General features: G+C 41.9%; 4 protein-coding genes across 5 annotated transcripts; 2 read left to right on the forward strand and 2 right to left on the reverse strand.

Annotated features, from left to right (window-relative positions):
• Positions 1-1,051: 1,051 nt before the first annotated feature.
• On the reverse strand, positions 1,052-2,491 carry LOC129602707 (anaphase-promoting complex subunit 10-like). The gene is made up of 2 exons (XM_055501813.1): positions 2,005-2,491; positions 1,052-1,616 (listed from the first exon to the last, which is right to left on the reverse strand). The coding sequence occupies exons 1-2, from the start codon at positions 2,289-2,291 to the stop codon at positions 1,334-1,336; spliced, it is 570 nt and encodes a 189-aa protein (XP_055357788.1). The 5' UTR covers positions 2,292-2,491; the 3' UTR covers positions 1,052-1,333.
• A 228-nt stretch (positions 2,492-2,719) lies between these two features.
• Positions 2,720-4,907, forward strand: LOC129602832 (mothers against decapentaplegic homolog 3-like). Of its 2 annotated transcripts, none has more exons than XM_055501995.1 (4): positions 2,720-3,177; positions 3,243-3,650; positions 4,011-4,136; positions 4,445-4,907. In XM_055501995.1, the coding sequence occupies exons 1-4, from the start codon at positions 3,132-3,134 to the stop codon at positions 4,585-4,587; spliced, it is 723 nt and encodes a 240-aa protein (XP_055357970.1). In that variant the 5' UTR covers positions 2,720-3,131; the 3' UTR covers positions 4,588-4,907. The 2 variants fall into 2 exon arrangements, with proteins under 2 accessions (XP_055357970.1, XP_055357971.1); XM_055501996.1 differs by having other exon boundaries at positions 3,246-3,650.
• Positions 4,908-5,325: 418 nt separating this feature from the next.
• LOC129602831 (serine protease inhibitor dipetalogastin-like) lies at positions 5,326-7,631 on the forward strand. Its single transcript, XM_055501994.1, has 8 exons — positions 5,326-5,426; positions 5,546-5,707; positions 6,069-6,206; positions 6,330-6,371; positions 6,510-6,647; positions 6,906-6,947; positions 7,053-7,163; positions 7,279-7,631. The coding sequence occupies exons 1-8, from the start codon at positions 5,402-5,404 to the stop codon at positions 7,371-7,373; spliced, it is 753 nt and encodes a 250-aa protein (XP_055357969.1). The 5' UTR covers positions 5,326-5,401; the 3' UTR covers positions 7,374-7,631.
• Positions 7,609-15,238, reverse strand: LOC129602827 (ATP-binding cassette sub-family C member 10-like). The gene is given in 14 exon segments (XM_055501991.1): positions 7,609-7,982; positions 8,057-8,179; positions 8,324-8,570; positions 8,749-9,002; positions 9,073-9,147; positions 9,225-9,310; positions 9,433-9,695; positions 9,979-10,450; positions 10,634-11,082; positions 11,378-11,769; positions 11,771-12,176; positions 12,353-12,856; positions 12,956-13,662; positions 14,126-15,238. Coding segments are annotated over 14 exon segments (4,623 nt in total). The 5' UTR covers positions 14,624-15,238; the 3' UTR covers positions 7,609-7,835.
• Positions 15,239-15,319: the final 81 nt, after the last annotated feature.

Consider the following 15,319-nt stretch of genomic DNA (forward strand, 5'->3'; position numbering starts at 1 on the left):
AATATCTATTTTTTAATTTTGGCTTAATCCACGCCTAAGGGGCTAATTCACTAATTCAGGCAGGAAATGGGTGCTAGAATGAGCACATTCTCATTCCAGCAGCACGATGCTGGAATGAAAATCTTCGAAAATTCGTAACTTTGTTATTTTCCGTGCTGAATTTTTTGTATGCGCTTAAAAAATATATAATATATACTATTAGGAAGAATAACTGATTTTCTGGTTTGGTCTCAAGGTTTGCACTCAGAGCATACGTGCTTAGCATAGCCGCCTGTGAGAAATCTCGAATGAGTCTTCCATAAACAGGTACTTATATTAACAGCGAAGGCTGCCAGTGAATATCCCGAAAAGAAAAACGAAGAATCAGTTGTTTTGCCTAACGGTATGCGTTATATTGTATTTTTTAAGCTTATACAAAGGAATTTAACACTAATATTAACAAAATTACGAATTTTTGAAGATTTTCATTCCAGCAGCGTGCTCCATGGGCCACCGCACGCGTGCTTCAGCTACGTTGCTGTTAGACAGCTGGCAAAATTTTGCCAGCGGCCCAGCAGTATGGCAAACAAAATCGACAATAAATTCAAGAAATAAGAATGGACTGCTTTGTAAATAGTATGCTCTCGTCGTCCATTGTATAGTACTTAACTACCCTCCAAAATTGTTGCAAACAGGTGCGTGTCACAATTTGGTTACTGACTCCCGTACACCGTTCAGAAACAAGCCGTATATAGACTATAGAAAGTCTCATGTGTTCTCGATATATACCACGACCGACGGATTTATTTCCGCGAGGAAATGCCACGAAGTGTTTTGTTATTTTTTTGTACATACGTGTACGAGTATTTTGCGGTCTCACTACTCATGGGTAAGTACTAAGTAGTCAGTAGACTCAGTACTCGCAACTCGCAAGTTTCCGTCACCCGTGTTAGTGTACGAGTACAAAGCAATCAGTGATTCAGTACCCTAAATTTCATAATCGCTTCTCGAATTCTTTTTTTCACCGTTTATCTTTTTATCTTTATTTCAAACTACGAATACAGTAGCATTTCACTGAACGTGCGAATTACCAGCGTTCGGAAGTCCAACAGGCAACTACTAATTCCAATTCGAAAAGCAATACATTCGAATGTTCCGACACGCACTTTCCAAGTTTGCGTAAACTTTTATGATTATTGTCAGTTAATTCAAAATAAACCGTCTTTTAATATCGATACTTATATAAAATTGACCAGACCAGACCACAGCAGGAATGCAGGTCTTTACAAAGCGCAGTCCAAAAAAATGCGACAGATCTATACAAGTTGTATATGTTTTTGCACGACATGCAGCTTTAGCGTAACAATTTAGAGTCAATAAACTGTGGGTAAATATTCATTTCAGAGTTGTTGTCAAATGGGTTCTTCGGAATGGGTGCATAAATTTTCACTTGTCGAACGTGCGTATCTCGGCCATTTTGATGGTTAGCCACAATGGCGATCTGCAGCATCCATGCCCGGTGTGGTCGGCCGAACATCTCGTCGATGGTGATTGTAACCCAGCCGCGTGGTTCATTGAATTCCGCTGTCTGCATGTCTTGGAGATCATTGAAACTGGTTCCCGTTCTTACTGTTATTCTGCAACAAATCGTCTTATAAAAATATTCTGTCTAGATACGAGTCAAATCAGTAAGCTTTCAAGTCCCACATCTTTTGCCTGCCATACACCAATTATCACCCACACGAAAACTGCTATTTCGAGATTATTTAAATTCTAATTTCATAAGAGTCGGCCGGCCCGAACGTACTTAAATTGAAGGAAATTCATCGAAGCGTACAAAGAAAATACCTATAACTTACTTGTAAAATCCAGCAGTCAGAAATAATGTAAATCAGCAAATGACAAATCGTCACAAATGTGTACAGTGTAAATAATCGTAATATCGTGACTATCATGATTATTAAATATTATCACTGTTGATGTAATCAATTTATGATAGCCACTGGCCCACTAGCCAGTACTCACTTCTGTGGAGTGTAACTTTCGTCCGCTTTGAAATCACAGTATAGGGAAACATATTTTAAATCAGTTTTCCTCGGAAACTGAATGTTGATTAGATGAGGCTGTGAACCATCTGACTGCCAAAAAGTATCCAGGCGATTATCACGAAGCTGCTCGATGCCTGTCCCTGATTTGCAGGATGACAAGCTCCAGAAAGCGTTCTGGCCAACTTCCCGATGGCATTTTTCTTCCTCGTAATCAAGCGGACATAAATCTCGCCGAAGCTTTCTGCTCGGCGTTTCTGTGGGCATTGCGGCGGATTACGCTTTCCCTTTTGGTAACGCTCCACGCTGTAACAGATTGCAGATTAATCAGTTTTCACATTAGCAAATACGAGCCAATAATACTGAAGCAACACATGACAGCTGGGAAACGTATTTAAAAAGCGAAGCTTCGGAGAAGCAAAACTTTAATATGACACAGGGGAGTTTGTTTTTGTTTAGCTGTGTTGTTTTTGTTTAACAGTTGTGTCAGTTTGCACTTTGCACTCACTGCACTGTGCAGACACAGTACTGCCAGTAAAAGTGGATACAGGGAAATTATTGCTATCGGGTAATTTGCCAAACCATTTTCAACCAATATTGAACAACGTGTTTTGGTGGATTCCCAGTAGTTCTGGCGGAAACTTGACTGACATTGTGACTGTAAAAACTAAAGAGTTAAAAACTAATTACTAATAATTACTATGGAAATAAATTAAAATCTTATAAAAATCTGTCTTCCCGCTGATTCTGTTGGAAGTTCGACGGATAACTTTCTGCACATTTTCCACAGATTTATATGAAAATTTGCAGTATAGTATTTTACGGGCCTTAAGACTTTGTGCGGTATATCTTGCCCCACTTGCCTTCAATATTTCGCTTCACCTGATTTTGTTATCGCACTGTGTGGGCTCAGGCTCTCCTGGGGCTGTGTATCGGATTCCCTCAGGATTTTGATCTCGGATCCAACATTCTCGTTTGAATACTGATAATTAGTTGGCCAGGATAACCAGCTCCAATTGCGCTGCATCGAAGTGGCTGTAGGTTTCTGCAGTATCCCTGAAAGCTACGCAGGTGCGGATTGCTCTTGTTTCTCCGAGGGAATTCACTATGAGTATGGAATACAGCATGCCTCAGCTGGTGCCGATCCCCAACGGTAACTCCGTCGGAGTGCATTTGCTCTTTGCGTTTGTTTGGAAAACGTTTGATTTGACTTTGCAGTAGAGATGTTGGGCCAGGAGAATACCATTCCCATGCAGGAAGATGCCACCGTGACATTCGATCCGCGTACCCATCCCATGCCTGCATTCTGGTGTTCCATCAGTTACTACGAGATGAATGATCGCGTCGGGGATATCTTCCACGCATCACAACCGCTGCTGGTGGTGGATGGATACACGCATCCGTCCAGTGCGGATCGTTTCTGCCTGGGCCTGCTGTCCAATGTCAATCGCAATGTCGAGGCTGTGGAGCCAGCACGACAGAATATTGGTAAAGGCATTCGCTTGAGCTATAGCGAAGGATCGGTGTTTGCCGAATGTTTGAGTGAAAATGCGGTGTTCGTGCAAAGTCGTCAGTGCAATGAGCGCTACGGATGGCATCCCGCGACGGTTTGCAAAATTCCACCAGGTGAGAGAAACAGTGTGTTTTGTTTCAGATGAGCAACTTAGATAATTTATGAACGCGCGCGCAGTAGTAATTTGTCAAATATGAGAAGTTTTATTTCGCAAAAAAAATTTTTTCGGTTACTCAACTTTATTTTAAATAATTGTAACTTGTGTTATGGTCCTTGTATTTTGTGCGTAAGTAGTAGTATTTCGCTTCTACTGCTTGCGGTCTGTTGGGCTGATGAATTTTCTCAAATGGGAATTCAGGTCGAATAACTCTTGGAACAGTAATTTTTCGACAAATTTGCCGTGCGCGTAATACTGTCGTTGCCCTTTTTTTCAAGTTTTGTTATGATGATTTACGCGCAGTTTCCTTCGACAGGCTGTAATCTAAAGATTTTTGATGATCATGAATTTGCCACCAAACTAATGGAATCGGTTGTGGAAGGTTTCGAATGCGTGTATAAATTGACTCAGATGTGCACAATAAGGCTGAGCTTTGTCAAAGGTGCGTCCAACAGATTTAAAAAAGTCATTATTATACGTTGGTGGGTGAGTAAAAAAGGCTGCTGTTATGCGGTTGTGAGGATGCTTTCTTCTTGTTCGTTGTTTCGAGATCTGAACTAGTTTGAAGACTGAAACGTTTATAATTTGAAAACTGTCTGAATCAGCAAACACAGAGCAAGACAGCACTACAAATTTCTGTGCGAGGAAGTTTTATGGATAGTACGACAGAATCATTTTTTCGCCGTCGCTGGTGCTCTACTTGTTCGTTTATCAGTCACCGTTCATCGCCTCATCATTTGTTTTATTAAGGCTGGGGCGCCGACTATCGTCGTCAGACAGTAACCAGCACACCGTGCTGGGTGGAAATCCACCTTAACAGTCCACTGCAGTGGCTGGACAAAGTTCTCATCCAGATGGGTTCTTCCCGTGCTCCCTGTTCCAGCCGTTCTTGAGATGCTGCTGCTAGATCTGAATGGATGTCACTCTCGTTATTCCCGATGCTGCTTTTCACGCCGAAAGAAATAGGTAAATTTTGCAGTTTTTATGCGATTGGTTGCTGCTGTTCTCGCTTTTGATTGCTTTCGATTGCCCAGTATTTTAGACAATATTTTGCTCGTTGCCAGTTGTTACGGAATATTTTGAACAGTTATTGTTATTCTGTTTTTTGTCTTGTGTATATTTAAAGATAATTCAGTGGCTTGATGATACATATATTTCACTTTGATGAATCAAAACGATCTACATTTGTAATAAAAATCACTTCTGCCAACGTCTTCCGTGCATGCACGCTATAGGCGAAATAAAACAAAGTAACAGAAGATAAGTCTACTTTTGCGAATCGGTAGATTACTCTGTCGGTGTCAAAATGTCATTAATACGTAACAATTAGTATTTTACCAGCACAACCTTTTGTGGTTTTGAAAATAAATGACGTGATCAGTGAAAGCAGCCGGTAACTGACTTCCGCATATTAAAATATAGTCATCCTGGATAGCGAACAAAAGAGCTAACGATAAGCTGCGTCGGCAGAAATTTGAATGTTTAGAAGCACCAGGCAAACCGGATTCTAGACGGTGAGGTGAAATGGTATAGTTCTGGGGTGACTGTTCTGTACAGTAGCTAGTAGGTTTTGGAAAAAACGATGTCGAAGCACATTCTGTTGTGTTGTACTCAGCCCTCGTGTACACGAGTACATTCTGCCGAAGCTGGTTGTTCGGCGGCGCAGCTTTGGTGGCACCTTTGCTACGCAATTGTTCATATTATTTTATGGCTATATTTAATCACATTAACGGTATGTGCAGGCAGAGATAAAATGTTGGACTTATATTAATTTACTAAACAAAAAAAATTGTGATCGTGGTGAATGTGCGGTCGACAAGTTGACAGTTTTCTAGTCTTATTTATTGTTAGTTCCGGTTTTGGGCAAGTGCGTACATCGAAGTAGGGAAGCCGAAGCTAATGAATTAAGCGTACCTGTTATGGAGGGTATCAGTGCAATAAAACCAAAGTTTCCGAAATTATTCCTTCGCCTTTTTACGAATGCGCTGCTGGTGTCCGGCATCCTAGGAAATGGTAAGGTGTTGAGTCTGTTGACATAAAATTCTTTATGAATCTTTGCAGTTCGCGCTCATATATGTGCGCACTCTTATTTGTATTGTACGTAACTGAAGGTAAAACATACAGGCATGCAAGTATAGTCTAATTATTAATACAAAACTATCAACATATTTATTATGGTAGGCGCTAGTCGTTGGAGCAATGAAAAATTGTTATGTGTGAAAATTTACGGTCACTTTGGACTACTGATTCCCTACTATGATATGGTATTGAAAAATCATCGATAATTCGATTTTATGTCTTAATCGCGTATGTAGGTACGTCATGTGTGAAACTGTGAATACAAATGCAAAAAACAAAGTGCATGCTTATTTAGCTATCAGTAAGGTCAGGAGAGTGCGCGCATCCCACTGCGACTGTCCTTCCGACAAATCCCAGCCAATCTGTGGCACTGACGGAGTTACATATGATAACTTTTGCCAACTTCGTTGTGCATCTTCCAAAATGGTACCAGGTACGATTTTTTGAAGATTAGCGTAATCAAAAGCACTGTTCATGCTTTAACAATACATGTTAACTATCTAGAAAACGTTTAAGCACAACATTCTGAATTATTCAAGCTTGTTATGTTTCGAAGGCCTTGGTGGGCGATGCCGGGGGAAATGCCCATGTGAAGCGCGTAAGTGATTTTAAGATTCCCAAACAATGTACTGCACACAAAAGTGATATATATAGCCGATGAGTTAATTCTTATTTAAACATTTAAACTTGCAGTGGTGCCTTAAAGAAAAACACTGTTTTTTCTCATTAATTTTAGCTTCTCCGCTGAGCAATTTGATATGCGAAGTTCGAAATAACTGCCCTCCACAAATCCCCAAAGGTCAACTTTGTGGAACTGATAACAAGACATACGAAGATGCCTGCGTTTTCCTGTGTGCGCAACATTCCGATAAAGGTACACTGTCTGACAACATCACCCGCCCAGCTCTAAATTACATTAATGCTAAATTTTACTTTATTTTCTTACGCACAACACACTTTTTAGTAGATGGTGTGTAAATATAAATGCAATGCAGCTTATGTCGCTATGGACAAGAAAAACATTTTTACTTGTTCAGAGCGACATCTAGGCGGCACTGCACTTCAATGGCATTCGTTTCTTAAAACTACATGTATCTATTCTTTCAACATACTAAATACGGTGATTACGCAGGTTTAGGAGTACAGTGTGGAGGAGCGTGTCCTTGCCCAAAGCGTAAGTTTGTCTTCATTTACTGGATATTATGAAAGTGTTGGACAATCCGAACTGAATTACTATGGTGTTGGTATTAATATTACATTCGAACACCATTAATTCTAGCGGAAAGCCCTTGCAGCAAATGTCCAGACGAATACCGACCACTTTGCGGGAATAATAACATCACTTACGGAAATCAGTGCATGTTCTCTTGTGCTCGAATGGCAAGTTCAGGTATTGCACCAACTACACGAGTAATTTGTAGCATATATATAGATATCTATATAATTTTTTTAATCAAGCGTCTACAAGTTATATACCGTAACGTTTTTTGGTGCCCTTATTGCAGCTTTGTACCCTTCTTGCCGGTCAGAATGTCCGTGTGTACCACCGACGAAGTCGTTCGAAGATCATCTGAAGGCAGTCTTTCTTATTCCTGTCTGATGATGGGCAGGCTGAAATTCTAATTAAACAGTATTATCAAGTCTCATAGTGTGATAAATATTAAATAACTGCAATTTAGTGCTGTTCCTAATGAAATCCCGTCATTTTCTTTCATTTTGAACAAATACAAATGTGAACGGCTTGTGGTGATCTGATACTAATTGAACCAAGAAAAAGTTTCGATTGTCTGTTCAATGGCCATAATTTTTTATCGTCATTGCTCCTAATTTATGGAAAACAAACGCTCGTTACAAAATCAACCTCTTTCATCTTATAAAGTTTTTTTTTTCATTTTTTTACATAAAACGATCATCTCCCGGTAAGCCAAAGGCACAAGTTACTGTACTTAGAAATCGCAGTCCGTACTTCAACAATTAACAGGTATACACACCGTCTTATAAAGGTCACCGTTACTGCCAATAATCTACCCCACCCAAACCCGTTCAACGACAAATTAATATTCTATGGCACGGTATCCGCTATGGAACGCTGGCTTTGTTGATACAGCATAGCAAAATGGGAAGACGGACTACGCAATAAATTGGACGGACTATCCGTTTCCACAATTTTCCCATCGCTCATCACAATGATACGATCATAGTCCATTACCTATATTAAGGCATTTAGAGTGATGCAACGATACTTTGTACAGACGCCAGTCAAAATTCACAAAGCGATATTACCGTATGCAAACGATGCGCTATTGTAATAACTGTGCTATGGGCAAACGCTTCACGAATTGTCCTCTGCATTTTCTGGTCGGTTTCATAATCTATGCTGGCTGTAGCTTCATCCAGACAGAGGACCTGTAAAAGACGAAAAAAAACTAAACTACAAACAGTTTCTAACAACAGCTGACTAAATATCCACCAAGGCGCGATCGAATGGCCATAACTTAGAAATTTTACGTGAAGGCATATCCTGTCCAATGTACCGTTTGGTTCGCGTACCTTGGCTTTGGTCATTATGGCCCGCGCCAAACATACAAGCTGCTTCTGTCCCAGTGACAACTTTCTGCCATTTTCACCCAACATAACGTCCAAATGCCCTCCCAGTTTCCCAACGGGATCCCTCAAATCACATAAATCGATGGCTGCCCACACTTCTTCGTCGGTATGTTGGTGTAAAGGATCGATGTTCTCACGAATAGATGCATCAAACAGGTTGGGGGTCTGCGGAATGATGGCCAAGCGCGATCTGCACAGTGCAAACTAGATTGTCCCGACGAACGAAAACGTACATTTTCTTCTCTTTATCCTAATTTTAACGCTTACGAAATTTCTACCTTTCCATACTCGTACGCAGCATCATGCATGTGATGGATGCACATTCCACTGCGCCAGATGGCGGGGACACAGCTTCATCTACAACTTACCGCAACTGCTCCAGAGGCAGTGTAGCCAGATTCACACCGTCAATCGACACAGCACCCTGCTCAATTTCCACCACACGGAAAAGCGTGGCGAGAAAGGAGGACTTTCCCGCACCTGTGCGCCCCACCACACCAATTCGTTTGCCGGCAGGAATCTGCAGACTGATGCCCTTCAGTACGAGAGGAAGATCATTTCGGTATCGCAAGCTGACAGTATTAAAATCTACGGCGCCCAGCTGTGGCCAGTCCCGTGGAGCCTAAACAAATTCAAATAACACTTGAATAACAATTGCAAACATGTACTTTTTATTACAGCACTCGACATACTTGCAACAGGCCGTCGTATTTTTCCTCCTCAATATCATCGAGATATTGGATGACGCGCTCAACGCTAACAAGTTCCTGGAAAAAAGAATAAGTTCAGCAACGGCTTCTTAAACCTAACCGGACGGCAGCCATCCCTAACTTATTTTTCGTACCTTTTCTGTTTCGATCAAGGACATGACAAATCCGTTGAGAATTCCCACAATTGTAAGAGAATACGAAACAGTTAAACCAAGAACTCCTACAAAATAAAAGAGATAACATTTCCAAATTTCCTGGTTAATTTATTGTACCATAAATAGCATTACCGATCCGAAAACGCAGCGCAAGATGGTTTTGGGTTTTGACAAACAAAACGCTTACCTGCTGCCGATTTGACTAGAAGCGCAATAACCACCACACCACTGACGATAACTATTCCCAACAATTGCAAACGCATGGATAGCCACTTGTTGCACGCGATTTCCGCGAACTGTGAGCGCAGATAATCATCCAATAGCAGTTTGTACTTTTTATAGAAAAATTCCGTGGCTCGCATCACACGAATTGTGGACAATCCATGAACAGTTTCCGCATACAGGCCAAAAATCGGAGACTGGGCAAGCGTGCTAACTCTTTTAATTTCCCTGTAAAATATAAATGTACAAACCACCATCAAAGAAGCTGCTACAATATAATCCACCTAAAACTAGGGAAAATACTCGTATTTCAAACGAAAATAATTTCAAAAAATCGAATGCATATTATAGAAAACTATTGAACGTATCAAGGCTCGTATCAAGAATGTTTCATATGCCATATAAACTTTATTAGGCAATACCCATCAACAGGACAAATTAATTATTATTTATATCTATTTCTATATTCTATGCCATCATAGGAAGTTTTTACTATATTTATACTACTAACCTAGACGTACTGCGATAAAAGCGCTGAATAAAAAAATAGAGCGGAATAATGGGAACGAGGACGATAATAAACCAAGGCAGTCCATAGCAGATCACAATCAGAATGCCCACCAGCTGGAATATGCAGGCCAACAAAATGTTAACATTAAACGGCAGCTGAGAATCCACCGATGTGACATCTTTGGCAAAACGATTCAGAATCCTTCCCGATGGAGTCGTATCAAAAAACATCATCTTGGCGCGCATGACCTTACTGAGCAAACTGTCATGCATACGGTAGGCAGCACGTAGGCCGGCATATGCAAAAACAAATGATCGAATAAGGGCAAAGAAAGAATTGCCAGCTCCAATGCTTCCGTAAACGGTTAGATAGTAATTAACATCCGATTGGGTTTCGTTGGTTGTAGTATTAACCACAATACGTTCATGCGTAACCCAGTAGGACAGCCACCAATCCGTGGCGTTGTAGGACGCTGCAACAACAAAACCATTATTTATCATCTTCATCTTCGTTTTCAAAATTTTCCAAAAAGAACTGCTTATAATTCTGTTCCAATACAAGTGATCTTGGAATGCATTAGATATTCATACAAAAATTACTGCTGACTTCGGAGAAGAGAGAAGACAAATTTCAAGCAAACACACATCAGTCTTACCCTGCATCAAGAAAAGCGAAACAAACACGGCAATGCTCCAGAAATTCCCCACCGCCTGCCAGTACTGCCGGTAAACGGACAATTTTAAGCTGCCAAACTCTCGCTGCTCTTCCTGCACCAATTGGACCGGTGCTTCTCGAGGTTCGGGTTCCTGCACACTGGTTCTCCTGGAGGTTGCCTGTGAGATGTCGGACAGCACTCCCGATACACCTTCCACACCACTCACACTTTTTTCGCCAGTGCTGCCCGGCCATTTAGGCCCGAAACCAGTCAGCTTGGACAGAATTTCCAGCGGTTGACCATTCTCGACAATATGTCCATCTTGCATAACTATCAGGCGGTCCATCGCGCGCAGAAAATCCAAATGGTGAGTCACAAGAAGGCGAGTCTTATTTTTGAGAAGTCCCAAAACACACTTGTCAAAAATGTGGTTGGCCACTTGGGCGTCCCTACACACGATAAACTACGTAAGGAGATGCAAAGGCAAAAACCAAAAATATTGGAAACTGACGCTTACTTGTTCTTTTTAAATTTAAATCAGAGTGTATAAGAAAAAAAGTATGAATCACTTAACAATCCACCTTGCGGATCAAGACTTCGAAGAAAATCAAGTAATACTTTACGGATCCATGCGGTTAAAGTCTCTTTGAGATTCAGTTACGAAAAATAATGGATTGTGAAAAATTAACGATACCGTGAAAAGGCACGCAAAATTCACGGTCACCATTACTCTGTGCGCCATACACTGCAGAAAACGGATCGTCCATCAGAATGATATCTTTATCCTGCAGAACGGCCCGCGCCAGCGCAATTCTGGCCTTCTGTCCTCCGCTCAATGTCACTCCCTGATCCCCAATCTGCGTCAAAGCTCCATGCGGCAGCTCTTCCAGATCATGTGTCAGTGCACACGCATCGATAACATTCTGTAAACCTTCCGGCTGGACGTCGGTCAGTGAGAATTTAATATTTGACAGCACCGTGCCCTGCTGCAACCAATTATCCTGCGGCACGTAGGCAAATCCATTTACCATCGTATTCTGCGAGATCTCGATACTGCCACCCGTCCGATACAGTTCGGCCATGACAGCATGCAATAACGACGTCTTTCCGGAACCGACTTTTCCCACGATTCCAATCCAGCTCTCCGCGTCGGATCTCCAGTGTTATACCGTCCAACTGGTTGCGGACAGCCAACAGTGGTTCTCGCGGAGTGGGTGATACGACAGAACTATCGGAAAGAATTTCGTTGCTTTCATTCCCGGTCCATGTGAAACTAGCGTCGTGGACAGTCAAAATGTTGGCCACAGGATTCACTATGAGATCGGTGTTCACTGCGTAGTACGATTTGAGGTCGATATCCGAAAGCCGAAAGAACTGCTGCAGTCGCTTAGCGGATATCCAAGCTTCCACTGTACCGGTAATAATCCAAGGCATGGCGTTGAGAGGAGCGTACACAAGGCCAAAAACGGAGAGGCAGGTGAAAACTTTGGCGGCGGTCAGCTGTTTGCCGAACGATACGTACGTCACAAATGTCAGAACCGACCTATAAACGGAACATCCATTGTACCTTCAAACAACCGGTAAATCGGATTGCTAAAACCAGAACCGATCTACTGAGCTTGAAAACTGAATTCGAAGAAGCCAAAAAACGATTCAAAAGCCATTCGGAATTATTTGCGAGCCAATAAAAAAATAAATCTGATATTACAGTGAACCTACATTATAAGCGGCGTAGTGGCCCAAAAATACACGCAACAGGCATCCAAGTATTTGATACTTTTCACGGTGGCCATTTCCCTTTGTCTGACCGCGTCCACTCGGGCACTGAACCATTTTTCCCAGGCATAATACTTAATAACCCGAATGGCACTCAGTGCTTCACTCATCAGTTTCACACGAGCATCGCGCTCCTTGAGATTGCGCTCAACCTGTCGGGATATTTTGCTGGCAATAAGCTGATTGAGTGGGACAAGAAGAACGGTAAAAATGACCCCACCGATGAAGGCGTAGCCAACTTGCTGGTAGAGAAGATACAGCGCCACAGCCATCTGCAGCGGGAGTGCCCATAACTGATGGAGGTACTGGATATTGTCAGAAACCTTCTGGCAATCAGTGCCGACCAGATTAACAACATGTCCCGCCGCCATGTTGTTGTTCAGGGCCGAAGCGTGCACCTGCACCAGTTTGTAGTATACCGTGTCCATCAAGGCACCGCGAATGCACCTGAAAAAATTAACAATCAATTACAACAAAACCGCAATTAGGTCCAAAAATTTACAGCTTTACACTACGCAGTAAATAAATTAAATTCCATCTACTAACAATGCAAGTTTTTCCATCTGAAATGCATAGTGCAATTGTACACTGTTGGAAATTAGATTGACCAGAATGAGGCCCAATCCATACACATATCCGAGATAATCCGGCTGCGATCCTGGTTGCTCAATTAACGCCACCAGCACATTGACAAACAACGGCGAACAATACTGCAGAAAGGAATAAGCCAGCTTCATCACCCCCAACAACAACCATTTTCCACCCCATATGCGTAGAATAATTTGCTGTAAATAAAATCTGGACGATTTCAAATTCTTCGCCAACGCCTTCTGCAGGGCTTCGGCATGCAAATCCGCTTTTAATTTGAGAGGTAATTCAAAGAGATCATCCGGTTTCTGCAAATGGCCCTCCGCACCATATTCCATCAATGGGTCGACCCATAAAAACAAGAAAAAGCGCAATATGCCCCATGTATTCGGTGGACCAAGTCGAGGCACGAGAGATGTTCTTTCTGGCATCACATTTAACAGCCGTGCAGTATCATTATCGGCTTCGTCAGGTGGTGTGCGTGCACGCTCCTCCGAATCGAATGGTGAAGTAACAAACAAACATGTGCTGTATATATGAAGCACCGTTGAGAAAATGTAGAATACATGAAGACCAAAAGTCACCATGGTGACTATGGACGAAACTACATTGGGACTGTGATGTAGCACTGCGGAACGGAACTCCACACTGGACACTAAGAAAACCTGGAAATAATAACGCGCTTTCAACAGATTTAATAACCCAATAAATTCCGTGTACTTATTTACATACAAAATTTTTAAAACAAATACAACGTCATCTGAAAATTCCACTTAGTAATATAGGTTGTCCGTACATTGCCCATAGATGGAAATTTGGAGCGAAATAGCAAACCACCGAAGACAAAATGTTCAGTAAATGGAAACTACCAAAGAATTCCTGCAGTTCAACAACTGATGCATATCATGAAAAGAGGGATGTCATGTGCATCAATTGATTCAACAGCTGATTTCGAGGGCTTGCAGCAAAAAATTTAATTAATTAAATTCCAAAATGCCCGTCAACGGCTAACGTGGAAATAATGAAAAAATTACAAACCCACAAAAAACTACAGCAAAAAAAATCTAGCATAAAACGTCATATGAACGAATGCAAGAATTTTGTATCAAAGAGGAATTCCAAGCGTACCGGAAACCAAGACAGGAAGATAGCGCAGGTATCACTGCCATCCACAACGCCGCGGTGTTTTCCTTTCTTGGATAAATTATAAGCAACAACTACATGCACACTCCATGAGATCACCACTAAACCGAAATCCACATACCCAACCAAACCAAAGGCATTCCAATCGCGCCACGCCACCAGTTGCAGAGCCATAGAAATCACGCTGGCTGCAATAATACTGACCGAAATCAGAATTCGCAGAATCCATGTTGCAACGACAAGACGGTGAGCGTTTCTTGTGGAGCCCCAACCAAAGAAATTTTCGGCATAGACAATGCGTGTCGGCGCAATATAGTATGCGTTTACAATAAGAAATACCATGTGAACAACCACTGAAAATATTCTCTCATAGCAAAACGGAAAGTCATTGCCTGCAAAGTCCCAGACTGTCGCGAAGCTCGTGTTGATAATACCGAACCGCGGACACAGCGCTGTCCATGCAGCGCCTCCGGAATCGGACATTTCTTGTGAGGTTCAAATTTCGCAAGATGGACGCACACGTCTGCTTAGCGATTACGAAGCTCGCCAAGGATCATTCCGTCGAAACCGGTGTACAAGCTGAAGGGGATCTCGATCATTGGTTTACCATACCGGGCACGCCGCGCATGCAAATCTTATGGCGGTTACCCCGCCAATTATACACTTCTATTATTATATAAGAAAGCAACCAAATAAGGACCATGTGGTACGTGAGAGGTACTTACTGTATTAAGGGAATTTGAAACTGTACGTCAAAATCACAAAAATAAGTACTTAACAAAATAAAATATCTCACCGGAGAAACCACAACAAACACCCAGACGCGCATGCGAAGGCGGAAGCAATAGTGACAACATTTTTGTACGGTTGTGGGCCTTGTGGCTCGGCTGCGGTCCTGATAAGGAACTGCCACTAAAGTGAAAAAAGGAAAAAGGATCAAGGACAAGCTGCCGCAAACATCAAACCACAAAGTAACATTTGGTAGCACAAATTTTAAGATCGCGCCTTCAGGTATTAATTTAATTAAGTGGAGCTTTCTACAGCATCACTATTCTATTTTTAACTTATTCCTTAAATTTCCTTTAAAGTTTAAAAGAATTCGAGCTAAAAACTAATTATTTCGCATCGGCTCGTTGGCAGCAATAACAAGACCGAAACAGCCCGACGTGGGACTGACGG

The sequence above is a fragment of the Paramacrobiotus metropolitanus genome, unplaced genomic scaffold (assembly GCF_019649055.1).
Source record: "Paramacrobiotus metropolitanus isolate TYO unplaced genomic scaffold, Prichtersi_v1.0 Parri_scaffold0000004, whole genome shotgun sequence".
Taxonomy (NCBI): domain Eukaryota; kingdom Metazoa; phylum Tardigrada; class Eutardigrada; order Parachela; family Macrobiotidae; genus Paramacrobiotus; species Paramacrobiotus metropolitanus.

Bases quoted from the DNA above. Each gene is read 5' to 3' on its own strand.
- LOC129602831 (XM_055501994.1), top strand. From the start codon at position 5,402: ATGGCTATATTTAATCACATTAACG. The intron at 6,372-6,509 runs GTAAGTGATTTT...CATTAATTTTAG, and splicing joins GAAATGCCCATGTGAAGCGC to CTTCTCCGCTGAGCAATTTG. The intron at 7,164-7,278 runs GTATTGCACCAA...CCCTTATTGCAG, and splicing joins TGCTCGAATGGCAAGTTCAG to CTTTGTACCCTTCTTGCCGG.
- LOC129602707 (XM_055501813.1), bottom strand. From the start codon at position 2,291: ATGCCCACAGAAACGCCGAGCAGAAAGCTTCGGCGAGATTTATGTCCG. The intron at 1,617-2,004 runs GTGAGTACTGGC...GATTTGTTGCAG, and splicing joins GAAAGTTACACTCCACAGAA to AATAACAGTAAGAACGGGAA.
- LOC129602832 (XM_055501995.1), top strand. From the start codon at position 3,132: ATGAGTATGGAATACAGCATGCCTCAGCTGGTGCCGATCCCCAACG. The intron at 3,178-3,242 runs GTAACTCCGTCG...TTGACTTTGCAG, and splicing joins GCTGGTGCCGATCCCCAACG to TAGAGATGTTGGGCCAGGAG. The intron at 4,137-4,444 runs GTGCGTCCAACA...TGTTTTATTAAG, and splicing joins AAGGCTGAGCTTTGTCAAAG to GCTGGGGCGCCGACTATCGT.